This window comes from Vanessa atalanta, chromosome 1 (genome assembly GCF_905147765.1).
Source record: "Vanessa atalanta chromosome 1, ilVanAtal1.2, whole genome shotgun sequence".
Taxonomy (NCBI): Eukaryota; Metazoa; Arthropoda; class Insecta; order Lepidoptera; family Nymphalidae; genus Vanessa; species Vanessa atalanta.
Genome location: NC_061871.1, coordinates 1,499,750 through 1,518,299, shown reverse-complemented (window position 1 = coordinate 1,518,299; position 18,550 = coordinate 1,499,750). Strand labels below are relative to the sequence as shown.

At 36.8% G+C, this 18,550-nt stretch overlaps 3 protein-coding genes across 3 annotated transcripts; 2 read left to right on the top strand and 1 right to left on the bottom strand.

The window, feature by feature from the left end:
• Positions 1 to 203: 203 nt before the first annotated feature.
• Positions 204 to 842, bottom strand: LOC125077208 (alpha-crystallin B chain-like). The gene has a single exon (XM_047689072.1). It carries the CDS (start codon positions 840 to 842, stop codon positions 204 to 206), a length of 639 nt encoding a protein of 212 aa, XP_047545028.1.
• A 1,378-nt stretch (positions 843 to 2,220) lies between these two features.
• Positions 2,221 to 2,985, top strand: LOC125065162 (protein lethal(2)essential for life-like). The gene has a single exon (XM_047672680.1). It carries the CDS (start codon positions 2,350 to 2,352, stop codon positions 2,863 to 2,865), a length of 516 nt encoding a protein of 171 aa, XP_047528636.1. The 5' UTR covers positions 2,221 to 2,349; the 3' UTR covers positions 2,866 to 2,985.
• Positions 2,986 to 10,897: 7,912 nt separating this feature from the next.
• On the top strand, positions 10,898 to 12,131 carry LOC125065087. The gene has a single exon (XM_047672551.1). The coding sequence runs from the start codon at positions 10,923 to 10,925 to the stop codon at positions 11,664 to 11,666; it is 744 nt and encodes a 247-aa protein (XP_047528507.1). The 5' UTR covers positions 10,898 to 10,922; the 3' UTR covers positions 11,667 to 12,131.
• The last annotated feature ends 6,419 nt before the right edge of the window (positions 12,132 to 18,550 follow it).

Sequence of the window (18,550 nt, the reverse complement as noted above, 5' to 3'; positions counted from 1 at the left end):
GCTTTGTTGTTAAAATAATGAAAATGTAAACTTTAAAGCTACGTATAAGAAATTTTTAACAATTAAAATTAATTTTATGAATGTTAAAAAAATAATGACGGTCAATTTATGAAGTGAAAAATTAAATAAAACACAGTCATTCCACTACATATTTTATTTCATCTATTCTACTTTGAAACAATAAGCCTAGGAGACTTCAGCCTTTACTCGTTGTCATCCTCCAGAACTGCTTCGGCCTGTTCCTTCTCTGCGTCAGTTGACTGCTTGGAGATTTTTTTATTCACCTCTATTTTAACCACTATTTCCTTAGCCGGTTTAGATTTAATCGGCTTTTTCTCAGACTCGTTTTTATCATCCCCGAACTCTGAGTCATCCTTAGCAGGTATCTCTGCACCTTCCTGTCTCTTATTCACCGGCACCTCACGATTTTCGTCATTACATTTGACCAAAGCCGCTGTTATGGTCAGGGTACCATCCGCAGAATATTGGGATAGGAGAGCCTTAGTTTTATAGCCCTCAGGTAAAGGGCACCGGCGATGAAATTGACGCTTCACCCAACCATATTCATCTCGTTTCTCCTTGTGCTCACCTTCGACGACCACGAACCCTTCAATCGTCTTCACCTTTATATCATCAGGGCCGTAGTCCTCCACGTCCAAATTCACTTCGAAACGATTCTTCATAGGTTTCCGGAAGCGGTTGAACTTAGACAGGCTTGGGAAGTACTCCAAATGCGATGGGTCTATCGAGTCGATCAACGATTCCGGTATGAAAGACATAGCATATTGGAACGGCATGCGATGGTGCCTGTCGAAGTCGGACATAAACGGTAGGTACGACATTTTCGATGGACTTTCCAGGCGAGATAATGCGTATTGCGTTGCACCCGGCGATTTGAGTCTGATAAAGGGATGCAAGGGCGCATGACATTTCGCGCAGCAAAAAATATGTCTCCCTTTGGACTTTAATTTTAGTATTCCTGTTATTGCTAAGCGATAGCTATTAGTTGGCTTTATAAAACATACAATATTATTAAATACTTTTAAATATTTTTAGAAAGACAGCGTCATAAGTTACGCTTTAAGAAAAAAAGGTTTTTTTCCAAAGTTTATAGTGTATTTATTTCGGTATTTTTTAAAGTTTTATTTTTATATGTCAGTTTATCTTAACTTTTATTTTGTAAGCAAAATAAAGCTTAATATATTTTTAATTTTAGATTGCATTACATGAAGCCCGAAGTATCTATATAGTTTTCTACGGCAGAATAAAAAGCATATTTAGCTCTAACCAAAATAAAATATAGTTATGTAAAAGTTTGAGTGCAATGCCTTTATATTATTCATATAGAACATTTAATTTGAAAATACATTAAACTAAAAGTAATAATATCCACGGAAATTCGATATCAGAATAATATAATTAATATATAATTTGAAAATAAATCATGTCACTAACGTACCTAGTTATTATTTAAATTTAAATGGAATATAATATCATTGTATAAATTTACACTATCGCCATCTGTTAAATGTATCATGAACGTATTATCATTTTCTGTTCAATTTTGTTCAAACAAAATATTATTGAAGTATAAAATAAATAAAGGATTCATTTTTGCTAAAAAATACTCATTCATTAATAATATTCCATGAGCATACTGATTTTTCTAGAAGAAAAATGATTATATGCGCCATCTGTTGTCAAGTAGCTAAAAATACAATAGCAGAAATTGTAAACAGTTTAATATTTTTATATATTTTTTCAAGTTCAATAATAGTATAAGAATATAATAATATATTTAAATGATTAATGAAAATATTGGATAATCGTTCTTAAGATTCAAACTAGGATTACATATGTTTATATTATATATATTAAATAATATCTTTAAAAAATATATAATATCTAATGAAAAATGAAATCAAAATTAACCAACTAAAAGTGCTAAAATTAATTTGAATTAAAATACTTGAGAAAATATTTAATGAAGTGAAAAATATCATTAAAATATGATATCTCTTTAAATTAAGTATTATTTACTTTATATTTCAAAATTTATTCCGTCAATTATTCAACTTTTAAAATAAGAGCCAAAGGTTTGCAGCCCCGTTAAGGTTCAACGTTGCGTTTTCGCCAGCGTTCTAGATTATCTAGATGTTTCTATACTTTTCTCCTCGTAACCAGAGGGCGCTAACGGGTATATAAACATTACCGGCGTTTCTGAGCGTCATTCAATATACATTGAAACGAAGTGACAGTACTCTGTGACCGAATTGTGTGGGAAAAAAAAGTGATTACTACATTATTAAGTTTATAAAACAAACGAGGTGAATTTATATAGTATCTAAAATGGCATTTCATCCATTTTTCGTCGACCCACGTCCAAGACGCCTGATGGAACAGAACTTCGGCTTAGGATTGACGCCCAACGATATCTTGACGATCGTTGCCGTCCCTCAAATGAACAGGAATTACTACAGGCCGTGGAGAAACCTTCAGGCTACCGAACAAGACTCAGGATCTACTATCAAAGAGGAAAAGGATAAGTTCCAAGTCAATTTGGATGTCCAACATTTTGCTCCTGAAGAGATATCTGTGAAGACAGCAGATGGCTTTTTAATAATTGAAGCTAAACATGAAGAAAGGAAAGACGAGCATGGATTTATTGCTCGAAGTTTCACAAGGCGATATCGTCTTCCAGACGGTATACAGGAGGATTGTGTTACCTCTAAATTATCTTCAGACGGCGTGCTAAGTATAACCGCACCCTTGAAGGCTCCTCCGAAGGTTGAGAATGAACGAGTGGTTCCTATTATTCAAACTGGACCAGTGAAGAAGACCGAAGAAGGACAAAATGAAAATTAAACTTGCATTTATCTAATACCTACCTATTAATACAGTGTAAGCATTCCTAATGTTAGGTTATTCTGATCTCGTGACAGTTTGTTTTTTAATTGTTTGTAAAAATACATTGCATTCTAGTCATTGAAGTTTTTTATTTTAATCCAATTGATTTATAAAATTAGTGTTAATTGTTCTTAAATTTTTGATAAAAAACGTATGTATTAAAAAGGAATATTCATTCATTGAGGTAATTTAGGTGATAAACTTCTTATCCTACAATCCTATTCTTATAAAAGCTGATTTTACTTAGTAAACAGTCTAAATTTTAAAGTTCGATTTATGTTATTTTGTTGTAACCTAACTTTACCAATATTTAATTTTATTAGCGTTAGCGCCATCTAGGGTTTGGTCTTTTGCCATAAATCATAAAAGTGCTAGTGTGATGTGATTCGACCAAATTGTTTCACACACTGCGTAGAGATGGCGCTGTTATGTTATAAATTTTTCAGCTATAAAATAATTTATAATGACGTTTTTACTACATTACGAACATATACATCAACGTATTCAAATAAATGTTCAGATTAGTTATCCACAACAATTTCATAACAATGAATTGTAATTTATTGGTTCAGTTTGTTTTCTCAGTACAGTTTAATTTACTCGGTGGTAGGGCTTAGTGCAAGCACGTTTGGGTAGAAACCCACTACACACCTAATCAGATATTCCACTGCCAATCAGCAGTACTCAGTAAGGTAATTGTACCTGTTTGAAGTGTGAGTGAGCCAGAGTAAATACACGCTCAAGAGACATAACATCTTAGATCCCAAGGTTAGAGGCGCATTAGCGATATAAGAAATGGTATATTTCCTACAGCGCTACTTACCATCAGGTGGCCCATATGCTCATTCACGTACATAAAAAAATGCCTACACTACCTAATGGATAAACTGGCCCGGGGTATTCCCTATAAAATTTTAATATCACTATTACCAGTAATTAATTACTTTGTTTGTTTATATTGTATGTTTATTATATCTATTATGATGGCTTATGATTTGCTCATAATTTACTTTTGATAATTATTAAAATTGAGATTAATACGAATTTAAGGTAAAATCATACGTTGCTGCGTGTTTGAGTTACAGCGCTTCAAATTTGTAAAAAATAAAAAGGGGATACATTTGATATTGAGTTTTGGACCACATACAATAACTAACCTAACCTAACAACTTTATTTAAAAAAAAACATAAGCATGTTATAATTTTACATATAAAAATGAACAGCCTGTTAACGTCCTTTGTCCAGCAAAGGGTTACACGTGGCAGATACTCATTCACCGCCGAGCAGAAGATGAGTTACAAATACTGCATATATCTCTTCTATATATATCTCTTCCGTGCAGTGACGGAGTAAGAATACAATTCACTGCCCCTCTCTCTCCCATGGGTGTCGTAAGAGGCGACTAAGGGACATCTGAGCGACCATCTGCTCATCTGGTGGTAGGATGTCAATCATCCGCCTGGCTTGTTACCACCGTACGCATGGTGAAACACTCGTGAAGTGGCTGCTTGCAGCCGCGTTTCGAGATCAGCCGGCGTACAGCCAGTGCCCGAGCGCGCATTGTCGCGATAAGTGTTGGTCCGGTGGATGTTGCTGTTGAACCAATGCTGGAGGAAAGTATATTGACTCGCCGGTCAGGGAGACCCGTAGAAACGGTTGTTCCGCTGGCCGCCCGTGGCAGAGTACAGGGGCCCAAGCGTTCCTAACCAGCTCGCGAGGCTGCCCCACCAGGCCACGCATAATCCCGGTGTGGACCGTCGTGCCGGTTGGTGACCGGACGGTGGGGTCCCGGCGGCCACTACCGGGAGGGTTCGGGGGCCCTTCCGCCCGGCGGGTCAGTTTATTTTCTCTTCTGGCAACTTATTGGGGAAACACAGCTCCACACTTTGACCGTCCTTATCGTGGCAACGCATCGCTCGCTTCACGTCTCTTCCTCTTTTTTCCCCCTATCCATGACAGTGCATAAAAGAAATGACGGTCGTACAGCGGTGCACACCCCCACCATTCCCACGCTGTTTGAGGTTGAGTTCGTTAACATCCGTGGACTCCACGCTAACCTCAATGCTGTCCACCACCATCTCGAGACAGCACGGCCAGCAATGTTGTTTCTGACGGAGACTCAAATACTCCGTCCTGTCGATACCAGCTACCTTAATTATCCCGGCTACATGCTTGAAGAATCCTTCAAAGCGAAAGCCGGAGTATGCTTGTTCGTCAGGACGGATGTTTGTTGTCACCGTCTGCGCTGCTTGGAGGACCCTTCCTTCTCCCTGTTAGTGGTACGTGTGGACTTGGTTCGTCAGAGTCGGGTCTACGTGTGCCTCTACAGATCCCACAATGGTGACTTGGAGACAAGCCGACTATTTGACCATCTTAGTCGGGTGGCAGATGCTGCGCAAGAGCAGTTTCCTAACGCGGAACTGGTGTTTTTGGGGGACTTTAACGCTCACCATGAATCATGGTTGAAGTCCTCCAAAACTGACCATGCGGGAAGGACTGCCCATGCTTTCGCTCTCACGCATGACTTGACCCAGTTGGTTGATCAGCCCACCAGGATCCCAGACATTGACGGGCAAGCGCCTTCCCTACTGGACCTTCTGCTGACTAGCCACCCGGTGGAATATCAGGTTGAGGTTCGGGCTCCACTTGGTTCTTCGGATCACTGCCTGATATCTACCAAAGTGCCACAGGCCAAGCTGCCGCCACCAACGGTAAGCAAACGTCGCATTTGGCACTATAAGTCGGCAGATTGGGACGGTTTGCGCGATTACTATGCGTCAGTCCCTTGGAAGGAGCGTTGCTTCAGTGAGAATGACCCGACAGCTAGCGCCGCTGCTATTGCTGGTGAGATCCTGTTGGGGATGGAATACTACATTCCTAACTCAGACCTCGCCAGTAAGGGTACGCGTAACCGTTGGTTCACTCGCGAATGTGCCGATGCTGTGTCTTCTAAGCAGGCGGCTTATCGCGCGTGGATCAATGGCTGCGTTAGTGGGGCATCTAACATTGACTCACTGAAAGCAACCTACAATAAAACTTCCAAGTCTTGTAGGAAGGCATACACAAGAGCGGATGCACAGCGCATTGCGCGGTTTGGCCATGACCTTATTTCACAACCTAGAGGCTCCCGTAGCTTCTGGCGTCTGACCAAATCTGTGCAAAGCAATTTCTGTCAACCTTCGCTGCCACCGCTCAGGTATCCGGAATGATCGCTAGCTCACAGTCCGCAGGAGAAAGCTGATCTTCTGGCAAAACTCTTTGCGGATAATTCCGTAATCAATGATTGTAGTGCGCTGCCACCAACAATTCCTTCATGTGGCTACACGATGCCTGACATCAAAATCAGGCAACGTGATGTACGTGCAGAGCTACAATCACTTGATGTGCGGAAAGCTAGCGGTCCCGATGGAATACCAGCCATAGTGCTGATGAAGTGTGCAGCGGAGCTGTCTCCTGTGTTAACGCGCCTGTACCAGCTGTCTCTTTCTACAGGATGTGTGCCGGATTCTTGGAGAGAAGCTAATGTGCAAGCGGTTCCCAAAAAAGGGGATCGATCTGACCCGGCAAATTATCGGCCAATAGCTATCACCTCAGTTCTTTGTAAGGTGATGGAACGGATCTTAAACAACCAACTGATCCATTACCTAGAAGATCACTGTCTAATTAATGATCGTCAGTACGGGTTTCGACCAAAACGGTCCACAGGTGATCTTCTAGCGTACGTAACACACCTCTGGGGTGAAGCTATCGATAAGCGTGGAGAGTCGTTGGCCGTCAGCCTCGATATCTCCAAGGCTTTCGACAGAGTCTGGCACAGAAGTCTTCTCTCCAAGCTGCCGGCATACGGTCTGCCGGTTCAGCTCTGCACCTGGATTGCTAGCTTCCTACACAAGCGCAGCCTTCGCGTTCTAGTTGATGGTTGCGCTTCAAAATCCCATGTAGTGAATGCTGGAGTCCCCCAGGGGTCTGTGATATCCCCCACGCTCTTTCTTCTGCATATCAATGATATGCTCTCTCTCGGGAACATACATTGCTATGCAGATGACAGTACAGTGCACGGGGGATACCACGGACGCGCAGCGGCTGGACGGGCGGAAACTGAGGAGAGACGGAGGGATCTTGTTGTTGAGCTCGATAGGACGTTAGGACTCATCGCCAAATGGGGCTCTGACAATCTTGTTGAGTTTAACGCCAAGAAAACACAGGTATGCGCTCTCACAGCGAAAAAGTCACCATTTTCCCCTCCTCCTTCCCTCTGTGGCACCACGCTGGAGATACATAGCAAAGTCGCCATACTGGGAATCGACGTTCGGTGCGACCTCAATCCAAAGGATCACATCGAGGCTGTTATAAAAACAGCCTCACGTAAACTCGGAGTCCTGAACAAGGTGCGGCGTTTTTTCACGCCTGCTCAACTGCTCCTGCTGTATAAAACACAGGTACGGTCCTGCGTTGAATATTGCTCGCACCTCTGGGATGGCTCCGCTAAGTACCTACTGGAGGCCTTGGATCGGTTGCAGCGACGTGCGGTTCGCATTATTGGCGATGTAAAGGTCACCAACACCCTCGAGCCTTTACAATTGCGTCGAGAGATAGCGGCACTCAGCGCTTTCTATCGAATGTGTCACGGCGAGTGCTCAGAGGAACTATTCTCCCTTATTCCTGCTTCCCCTTTCCTTCACAAGTCCACGCGTGCTGGTTCTCGATGTCACCGCCTAACTGTGACATCAATTCCATCGCGTACAAAGAAATTTGGCAACTCTTTTCTTTGTCGCACTTCCAAAACATGGAATTCTTTACCAGCGCACGTATTCCCCTCCTCTTATGACCTGGGTTCCTTCAAGCGAGGCGTGAAGAGGCATCTTGCGGGCCGGCAAGGCGGGGGCGGCTAGAGCAGATCACCTTTCCCAACTGCACTAGCCGTCGTCGCGTTTGGACTCTACTACCACTTACCATCAGGTGGAGCAGAGTCATTTGCCCTCCCGGGCAATAAAAAAAAAAAAAAAAATACAAATTAAGCATAATAATCTACTGGTGCTCAAACGGGAAAACTCACAATCATGGGTTAAGATTCACGTATTGTAACCGCTTGGCCGTCAATATACATAAAATCAAAATATACTTTATTCAAGTAGGCTTTTACAATAACTTTTAAATCGTCATTTAACAAACTATTCAAAGTACAGCTACCACCGGTTCGGAATGTAGATTCTACCGAGAAGAACCGGCAAGGAACTCTTTTCAACATCTAAAAATACAGTCATGTTAGTTAAATACAATTATATATGTATGTTATGTCTCCTACCTGGAAGTCAACATAAACATAACATAGTTATGGATATTCGTATTTTACATATATGCGAATTTTTACAAGGAAAAGGCAGACAAAATAAATCAGTAAAACCATAATAAGTATCTACTTACATGACTTACAAGCACACTTAGATAAAATAACATTTTCGATATATTTCTTAAGTTAGATATATGGAAATGAAAATAGGGATGAAAATTTGCTTGGAGGTGATTTTAAAGATATGGAATTAGCTTTATTGGCTTTTGCTTATGTGTAAAAAAAAGTTGATACACGTGTTTGATAATTATTCATCTAAGAGTTTGAAATTGGGGATGAAAGTGCTTACGGAATCGCTTATTCAATGTTAGAAATATGGTAATCAGTGATCCGCCGTTTGCTTATAAGTATTGTTACATTGTTTTAGAAAATTAATCACCACAAAGGGTTAAATCGGGACTGCATGTTTGTATGGAAGATCTTAATATTTATAAATTCACAATAGAATAATGAATATAACTTTGTAAGAATTCGTCTGGTTTAGCAATTTAGCAAACTTTTTATAGTCAGGTAGATGGGTTGACTCACCTTTCCGCGTAATTTTATAGTTGACTAGCTGTGCCCGCGACTTCGTGCGCATCTGAATTTAATAAAAAAGCGTGACTTAATTATTATTTTACATATAATTCTAAAATAAAAGTAGCCTGAGTTACTCCTTATTACATCAGCCATCTGTCAGTGAAAGTTCCGTCAAAATAGGTCCAGCCGTTCCAGAGTTACTTTCGCATATATAACACTAGATGAATCTGCTGCTTTACCCACACGTAACTTATAGAACTGTACCAAAAGCACACACATCGTCACCCCAAATGTTACGCCCTTAAGGGGAGAACTTAGTAAAGAAGCCCCGGGTAAGACATAGTCCTTACCCGGGGCTTATCACCTACTAAACTAACTATTGCAGATGATTTGCTAGGGTTACACAGATAGTGTGCAATGACTAAGGTTTGTAATGAGACTATAGAAATTCCAAGTAAAAAGACAAAGAAGTAAGAAGACCTAAAGACTCTGTAATATAAAATGCTTACAAAAATCCGTTGGTTTCTGAATGTTTCACATGGTTAGTATTAAAAAAATTAAGAGAAGATTTTTTTTTTATATTTACACGAGTTATCTAATTATATTATTAAATTGTAGTAATTTTATTTTAAAAAACGACTACTTAGAATTATTTCGTTACTATTGAGTGGTCCTGATACAACCTAGTATTAAAATATGACGGAAATATTTTTTGTATTTTCTTTAATCACGTAGTCAAGAGCTTTGACACAAATTTAAATCTTATCAAAATGTCAATAACATTGTGCGTGTCTCTGTAAGTGAATTTGAAATATTTTTTTTAAGAAAAAACTGTTATACCCGCGACAAAAATATTTAGCGGGCTGTCAAATCCGACATTTATATTTTAATCTGTCACTTTTAAATAAAAGTAATCAATTTCTGTGCCCCATCGGCATACTAAAACATACAAAAAAAAAATTGTTTGATACAGCACTTCCAAAACCTATTAAAGAGGAAAAAGTATCTTCTTAGTCTTCTCTAATCTCTAAATCCTGACAATAATCTGTTTCCATTTGACATTAATAAATGCTATAAAAATATATAAGATAAATTGGGCAATATTTACATTTGTGTTTAATTAACAAATAACTAAGTATTTGTCTGATAAATTAAATATTGACTCATGATAATTATGAATAAACATAAACAATAAAATACTAAGAACGAATGATAAATACGATGACAATAATATTAATAAAAATGAATGAGTCAAAGGAAGTTGTTATGCCTTTCTTGGTTTCTTCGTGATAAAAATAAAGTAGTACCTATGATTAAATTATACCTACATATAATAATATTTAAATAAATTACTGTTATATTTATTTGTATTTTTATATGTAAATAAAAAATAATTCTTATTACGTACGCATGTGTGATGGGTTACCTATGTACATATCATTTTTTTTTGTCACGGAGGCATTTTTTTTCTATTCTTTACTTTATACTTATATACTTTCGTGACATCTCAAGTCCTATCCCGACGGTATACATACAGATAATCGTATATAAAATAAAATATATAAAGAGAGAGTGCATGGCAGCCCAGACTTTAGCTTGTATGCGATATATAAATATAACAATGATATTTTATCGGCAAAAATGTGATATTGACCAGGGAATTATACACAGACATTTCCGAGAAAATGTTTTTGACGTCTGTCTGTGTGTTTGTTCTATTAAATAAAATTAAACGTCAAAATTTACATCCTCCATTTACTCATGAAGTCACGGAATATATTAAATATCAATTACAGACAAAAACATGAAATAAAATTACATATTTCAATTATAAACACACAATTTGTTACAATTTTACTATATGTATCGAAGACTATATTATTTATATCCCCATTCAAATTTCTTTCATAAGTAACGACATATAACGGATATGATAATTATACCAATATCGACTTATTACTATACACACAAAGACGAAAATGTGTTCTTGTGTCATCCGCGTTCCAAGAATCATTCGACCTCTGTCTACGTGTAATTGTTTGCACACTCCAGAATGTACCGATAAGACGATAAACTGTGACCCATCGCCGGGCTTATAAATACGAATAATAACTCATAGTGCACCAGTCTACGTTACAATAAACGATGAATACGATCGCGATAGTGTTGTTTGCAGTTATCGCGTGCGCAAGCGCAGCGCCGCGCTACCACGATCACTTCCATCATCATCCGTACTCCCACGATGGCGACGTTAGTTTGGAAAGGTTTATAGAAAGAGAAATATTCGATACGAGAAGGTTCTGGGAGGAATTGAGGCGAGAGATGTTGGGAATAGACAAAATGATCACGGACTTAAACAGGAATTTCGGCTCATTCCTTTCAAATGAGAAAATTGAAGGAAATCAATACAAGATCAAGATATCGTTGAATGGATTTGAAGAGAAGGAGATTGCCGTTAAAGCTAAGAAGAGATTGCTGATTGTGCAAGCCGTTCATAAAGGTGACGATGGGCCGGAGAGGAACTACTTGGACTTGAGAACTTTGCCCGACTTCGTAGACATAAACGGCAGTTGGACGTTTGAAAATGGCATACTTACTGTTGTATTCCCATTGGAACGAAGCGTTGAAGGAACGGAAGCCACAATAACTGAAGCACCAGTCACACAGGCCCCAGAACACAGTCGCGAAGAAGTTGAAAGTAATCCAACGATCGAAGAGAACCAGGATGCTGATATCGGTATTGAGAGAGGAGACTTGGGTAAAGATAAGAATATATTAACCAATGAAATATCGAGTGGGCAACGAAACGCTGTCGAAGCGACCACTTACGCGGTTGATCTGAAAGATGAAGTAGAACTCGTGCCGATTCATCGGAACGTTGTATATTAAATAATAAAAAAAAACGACGTTATTAATGTTGTGTAGTATTTTTTAATTAAATAAAAAATTATATGAGGTTTTTTCATTTACATATATTTTGTAATTAAATCTTAAAGTATGTCATCTGATCTACGTTACCTTTGCCTATTGATCATGGAACTGTAAGCTTCTTTCGTATTTTGTACATTTTGGGCGTTCGAAAAATTAATTAATGACTAAGTGGTACCCACCTGGATGGACTGCACAAAGCGCACCAAGTATTAAGGAGTAGGTGGTACTTATTTAATATTAAGTTGTCGAAATTAATCATTTAATTATTTATATTGATGTGAATTACAATTCAATAAAATTTACATCGTTTCTATTTTATTTGTATTTGATTACATTAGACCATTAGTTACAGAAATGTATGTATGAATATTGGCATATATAACGGTTATTCTATAGGTTAAATTAAAAGGTTATTGAACCCGAGGTCTTAGGTTTTATTTTTGTAATTGTTTTTTTTTTTAATTTCACGAGAATGTCAGGGTTAATTAATGAAACATATTTCTACGTTGTATGAAACAAAAGCGCTTCTCGCCATCTATGTATGTACTTAGATCTTTTACTCACAGAACGATTTTAAAGCATTTTTCATCAATAAACATTGTAATTCAAATGGTGTATATAATATTTGCATCTTATAGCAGAGACGAGCCGAGATTTGAACTTTCCTAGCTGGACAAAAAAAAAAACAATTTTTTCTTTTTAAACATAAAAATCTAAAATTTGTATATTATACCGGTGTGGTGTATATTAGCCGGGACGGATTGCTAGTCTAAATTTATTTGAATGATCTCTTAAATATTAAGATATAGAATTCAAAATGTCTTAACTAATCTCTGATAATGAAAAACATAATTTATAAAATTAGGTCATATATTAAATTATTAATAATGATTTTGAGATTGCTAATTATGCTTCATTAGGTACATAATGAGATCGTTTCTTCTTTATTTTAAAACAATGCAATATCGATAAAATAATTTGTAACGCCGGTAAAATAATCTTATCTCAAAATTAATATTATATTCAAATACTATGTATGAATGAACTAAATTTACTATATCTAATAAATGTACACTATATAATAATTACATACTTTGGCTGCCTTTTTAGTCTAGTCGATAGACATAAAGCTATAGATTCCTAGTTCTGAGTTTAAATTTTCAGTAACAGCTCGGTGTGTGGAATTTTGGGGTGTACGAAGCGCTTTCACGTGCCTTGGAAAGCGTGTAAAGGCGTTAGTCCTGTTCCTGAACTCTTTCCGATCGAGTCAGATTTGCCGTTGGATTATGAATGTAAGAGAATAGAGGGTCCATCTGTATATGTACACACACTTTTGTACGATATGTCCTACGTAGTTGGCTGGTCTCCCTTCAAATTGATCGCTTTGACCGTTTAGGACGACAACATCATATACTTTGAATTAATAAAAATATTTTATTTTTAAATAGGCGGCCGGGCTAAGGCCCAACATGTTTTGTGTCATGTTAGCTCCACGCTATTTGAATAAGTTGTTGTAATGGAATCCTTCTACATTTGAAGTTGTCTGATCAACTTCATATTCTTTGATTTTTCCTAAATTGGCACTATCATTATAGACATTGACACTGCACCATAGACATTGGCACCTTATAGAAGTATTTACCATTACTTACCTATTCAATCAAAATCAAAATATACTTTATTCAAGTAGGCTTTTACAAGCACTTTTTTTTGGACTGGCAACTTAGTAATATACTCTTTTTCAACATCTAAAAATACTGTCAGGTTAGTCAAATACAATTATATATGTAACACATAACAAGCATTAACTCCACGCTTTTTTATCATATATATAATCTTGTATCGAATAATATGCCGTCTTTACCAATGATTTGAATTTATGAAACGGCAAAGTTAAAAATGGCTGCGGAATTTTATTATAGAAACGGATACCTTGCCCCAAGAATGATTTATTGACTTTGCGGAGTCGGATACTAATTACCCTTCATACTGGAAGACAATAATAGTGAATATTGCTCTTTTTGGTGGAATTTGTGATGAATGCTCACTCAAATGGTTTTGCAAAAAGCTTTACTATCAAGTAAAACAATAAGCCAACAATGGAAGTACGTGGAGGATACGTGCCTAACGTTTATAATACTCGTATTTTAATAGCTTACATTATTGATGTCCAATGATCGCACGTAAATAAACAACGATAAATTTATAGGGATTATTAAGATTGACACATACTAAGATTGCTTCTGATATATAATACTATTTACCTGTAAACTTCTATTCGATTTGAAAATGGAATTCTATTTGTTTAATCATTCTGTCGATAGATGTCACTACATGTATATTGAATCGCGCTATAATTTGGTAGTTTTAAATTCGTAAGAATTTGAATTTCGTATTTTAAATTTAAATGTAATATTTTTTAAATACATAGAAATAAGAAAGTAATATTTTTTCATAAATACTAATAGATAACAAAATGTGTGCAATTAATGAATGATAAAGGCTCCAAAAGTATGTTCAGTGAGTCAGAGAGTAACTTCTCGATGGTATCTATATTATGAACTAGCTTTGTTTATATTATTGATGTGTAACATCTTTCCTCTCTTTCCTGTAATGCGTGGAAGTGATTTCACGAAAAGAGACGAAAGTGTGTAACTCTATAAATAAATATTGGACAACATCACATACATTACTCTGATCCCAATGTAAGTAGCTAAAGCACTTTATTATGGAAAATCAGAAGTAACGACGGTACCACATACAGCCAGACCCAAGACAACATAGAAAATTAATGAACTTTTTCTACATTGACTCAGCCGGGAATCGAACCCGGGACCTCAGAGTAGCGTACCCATGAAAACCGGTGTACACACTACCTGACCACGGAGGTCGTCGAACTCTAAGCTCGCACTGTACTAATCAGAAAATATAAACTAATTTTCCGAGAGAATTTAGGTAATTTACTTGGTGGTAGAGCCTTGTGCATGCCCGTGTGGGTAGGTACCACTCACTCATCATATATTCTACCAACAACATTAGTGCTAAGAATTGTTGTGGTCCGACGTAAAGGGTGAGTGAGTCAGTGTAAGTATAGGCACAAGAGGCAAGGTTCCCAAAGTTGGCGGCACATTAGTGATGTAAGGAATGATTAATATTTCTTACTGCGCCATTGTCTATTGGCGGTGGTGACAGCTTACCATCAGGTGACCCATGTGCTCGTCTGCCTACCTATATAATATAAAGAAAGGTGAGGTGTATGATGTTACTTATCATATACGACTACTGTAAGGGTAGTTTTTTTCTACTTGCTAAGACTTCAGAGATCTCTTAAATCACATTGAAGAAATTATATCTACTCTGGTTTTTACACTTTGCAAATTACATAGGGAATATCAAAATGGGTATTTTGTAATTGTAAGTTCATACAATATATCAAAGTTATCATGACATTTGAATTATCGCTTGACTCGAACGATAAAAGGTCATTCGCTGGATATTATGTTTATTTGCCGATTCATACGCAATTCCAGAGACTAAACATTATTTTATACATATAACGTAGGTGTTCAAATTACACAGCGCACCGCACCCTGTCGGATCTCTCGTTACTATGCGTGATTAACGCCTTGCTCGGCAGAGAGAGGTGCTGGATGAAGATGGTCTCTCTGTGAGAGCGTGCGCACCTTTCCGGTAAATGTCGCCGGGAGCAAGGGAGTTCGCTGTAACCCCAATATCTTGGATGGTTGGCCCAACAAAGGGGAGTCACGGTAGGATTCGCAAGCGATCCCGTGATGTCCCTCATACCTGGTTTTTAGTGCATATTGGGTAAATTTATAAATAGTTATTGGAATATTTTTTAATGAAAAAAAACTGTTTACGCCGAGGTATAATCGGGGATCAAATGGTGAATGAAACTAGGGATGTGCTTCCCACTGTTTTAACTATCATTTAATTTGATCGTGTACATTTTAATTTTTTTTTAGAAATTTGTATGCTCTTGGCCCTAATGGCCTCTACAGCGTCACCTCGTTTAAAATGTTATTTCACACTATATAGGTATAACCAGTAGCAAATATCTTTGGGTCTCAGGATTGTAACATACAACAAACAATTATACAAAAACTAATAAAATCATATCAAGTAAAATAAATAAAAACATAAGAGTATAGTTAAAAAAATATATTTAATCTAAATATATTTTTCTAGTTATTATAATAATTAATACAACGAAGTAAGAAGTAGAGAAATTCAGTAGACATCAGCGGCATTACGTCGTCATATCATCGTCATATCATCCAATATACGTTTACCATATTACATGCATCAAACCACACCTAACACAAAAAAAACTTAGTATTGTGTTTCGGTTTGAAGGGTGGGTGAGCCAGTGTGAGCTACAGGCACAAGAGGCACTTAATATCTTAGTTCCTATAATAAGCGGCGATGGTGCAATATTTACAAATTCTTACAGCGCTATGGGCAGTGGTGACCACTTACCAACAGGTGGTTCGTTTGCCGGGGCATATAAATATAAAGAAACTTAAACATTAGAAATGGTTTTTCTTTCAATTTAGAAAATGGGATGTAATGCGTGCTAGGCCATAACAATAATTGATATTCTTATTATTCAATTTTCCAAAAAAAAGGGTGCTATATTTCAATTTAATTTATAGTCAAACGATCTTCCGTGCACGTGTGACCAGGGCTGAAGGGGTGAGGTTACAGGTGTCAGGTGGTATTTATTACTTATCAATAAAAATGGATGTAAACTAATCCGTCCATCCGTTTTTGCGTGATTAAGAGTTGTAATAAGTGCAAGTTTAATTCTATACTCAAATCTTCTTCAGGGTAAAAATTAAATCATTTTTGTAATTTTTAAAATTTAATAAAGTCAGACACTTTAAAATGTATAGTTTATTTTTTTGAAAGATGTATTTATTATATTAAGAATAAGAAGCAAGCATAATAATCACGTCAAAAGAATCACACAAATATCCATTATAAAAAATGAACAATATTTATATAAAAGTTTCAGTCTTCAGTTCCAATTTTCATTCACCCATTCTGTATTCAAATTTTGGTTCACTTTTTGTTGGAACAGTTATCGTGTCGTTATTAACAGTGTCACATTTAGCGGAAAATTCAGTCATAAGTGGAATGTTGTATGGGATCGTAATTATCAAGTCACGCTTCGACAGCGACCACTCCGCTTTACTGTAGTTTAATATATCTGGCAAAATTCTTATGTCGGTAAACAAGTCAGTCTTCGAATCGCCATCTTGCGTAACTGATACTTCTAAAACTTTTTTCGTTATCCTAACTGTAACGTTAAACATTCCGTCTTCTGGTATGAGGTATTTATAAATGCAGTTGTTTATTCCATAGGTAATCAAAGGGCTGACTTTTGAATGATCGTTACAGAAATTTTCAAACCTCGTATCCGCTTCAACGTATCCTCCCATAATCTGCTCAATCACCTCAATATTACTGGGTTCACTGTGATCACTGTGTTGGTGAACATCGTCATCATAATCACTGTGGTGATGGTGGTCTTGGTAATCATTGTGGTGATGGTGGTCGTGGTAGTCATTGTTATCGTCGTGCTGATGAAAATGTTGGTGGTGATAAACATTATCGTATGGATTAACCATATAACCATATCCGTAATAGGGGTAGTTATAGTATCCACTTGTAAGATCCATTATGTTCAAGAGAAGAAACAAGGAGAGTATACGGTACATAGTTAGGTATATTAAAAACAGTAAAGCAAAACGCAACGCAAGGAGTGTTGCAACCAGGACTGAATACAATAATCAAGGAACATTTTATATAGTCTCAATATTTTCTATATTTATAACAAGATCAAAGGTTAATTATGACAATAAAGTATAATTTTCTTATTAAACGAATTGTTAAATGAAACCTCATGTTGATAACTTTTTTTTCTTCATTGAAGTCTAAAAATATTATTTTAAGATTTAATTCCTTAATTAGCCACTGCTAATATTTTGCTAATATTTTGTATGTCACTACATACAAAATATTATGCATTTTTATTGTAAACGGTATTAAGAGAAATCTTGGTTCTATATTTTGAATAAGTATTGTGTACGACCTTTTTATTGAAATAACTATTTTTTTCACACATTAATCTTAGTTGTCATTGGTTAGGATTTATTTCACCTACGAGTGTTAGTTCATAATCTTAGACGTAGACAGGAGACCTGAAACCACGTATCAGGTCTCCTGTCATTTGGCGTCTGATAAAAAAAAGGAAATACAATCATTTTGCTCGTAATATATGTCGGACGACAAAGTATCGAAACTTGGTCTTCCTTATATTCTTGTATAGGTATTCAGATGTTTTATCAAGTGATATTTAATATCTCTTAAGTTGTTGAAGAAATGGTCTAGTTTAAAAAAATGGTACATTTGTACACCGATCCACAATATAGAAGACCAGATTAATAATAAACAGCCGAATACCGTCCAGACCAGCTGAATAACCCAGAATCCCAAGAAGACTAATGCATTAACATTATTGAACAAAGACTCCGAGTCAATGAAGAATTCGTCGTCGTAGAATTCAACACAAACTTTACAACGTCAAATTACAATCCAAAAAATTTCATTGTCATGCTGCCTGGCAGTAAAATGCGGGCACATTAAAATTGTAAATTATTTGATGTAACAACGGCTCAGACGGCACACAGCATCAAAACAAGAAAAAAAATCCTTCACCGTTTATTCAAATACAGCTTAGCTATTTGGATGGTTTAAGCTGCATATCCTTGTAAAAAACCCTTTTTCAGATAATTTGGTAAAAGCAGGTTGACTAGACT

What these genes read in the sequence shown, in the direction of transcription:
- LOC125077208 (XM_047689072.1), bottom strand. Translation starts at nt 842, where the DNA reads ATGTCGTACCTACCGTTTATGTCCGACTTCGACAGGCACCATCGCATG.
- LOC125065162 (XM_047672680.1), top strand. Translation starts at nt 2,350, where the DNA reads ATGGCATTTCATCCATTTTTCGTCGACCCACGTCCAAGACGCCTGATG.
- LOC125065087 (XM_047672551.1), top strand. Translation starts at nt 10,923, where the DNA reads ATGAATACGATCGCGATAGTGTTGTTTGCAGTTATCGCGTGCGCAAGC.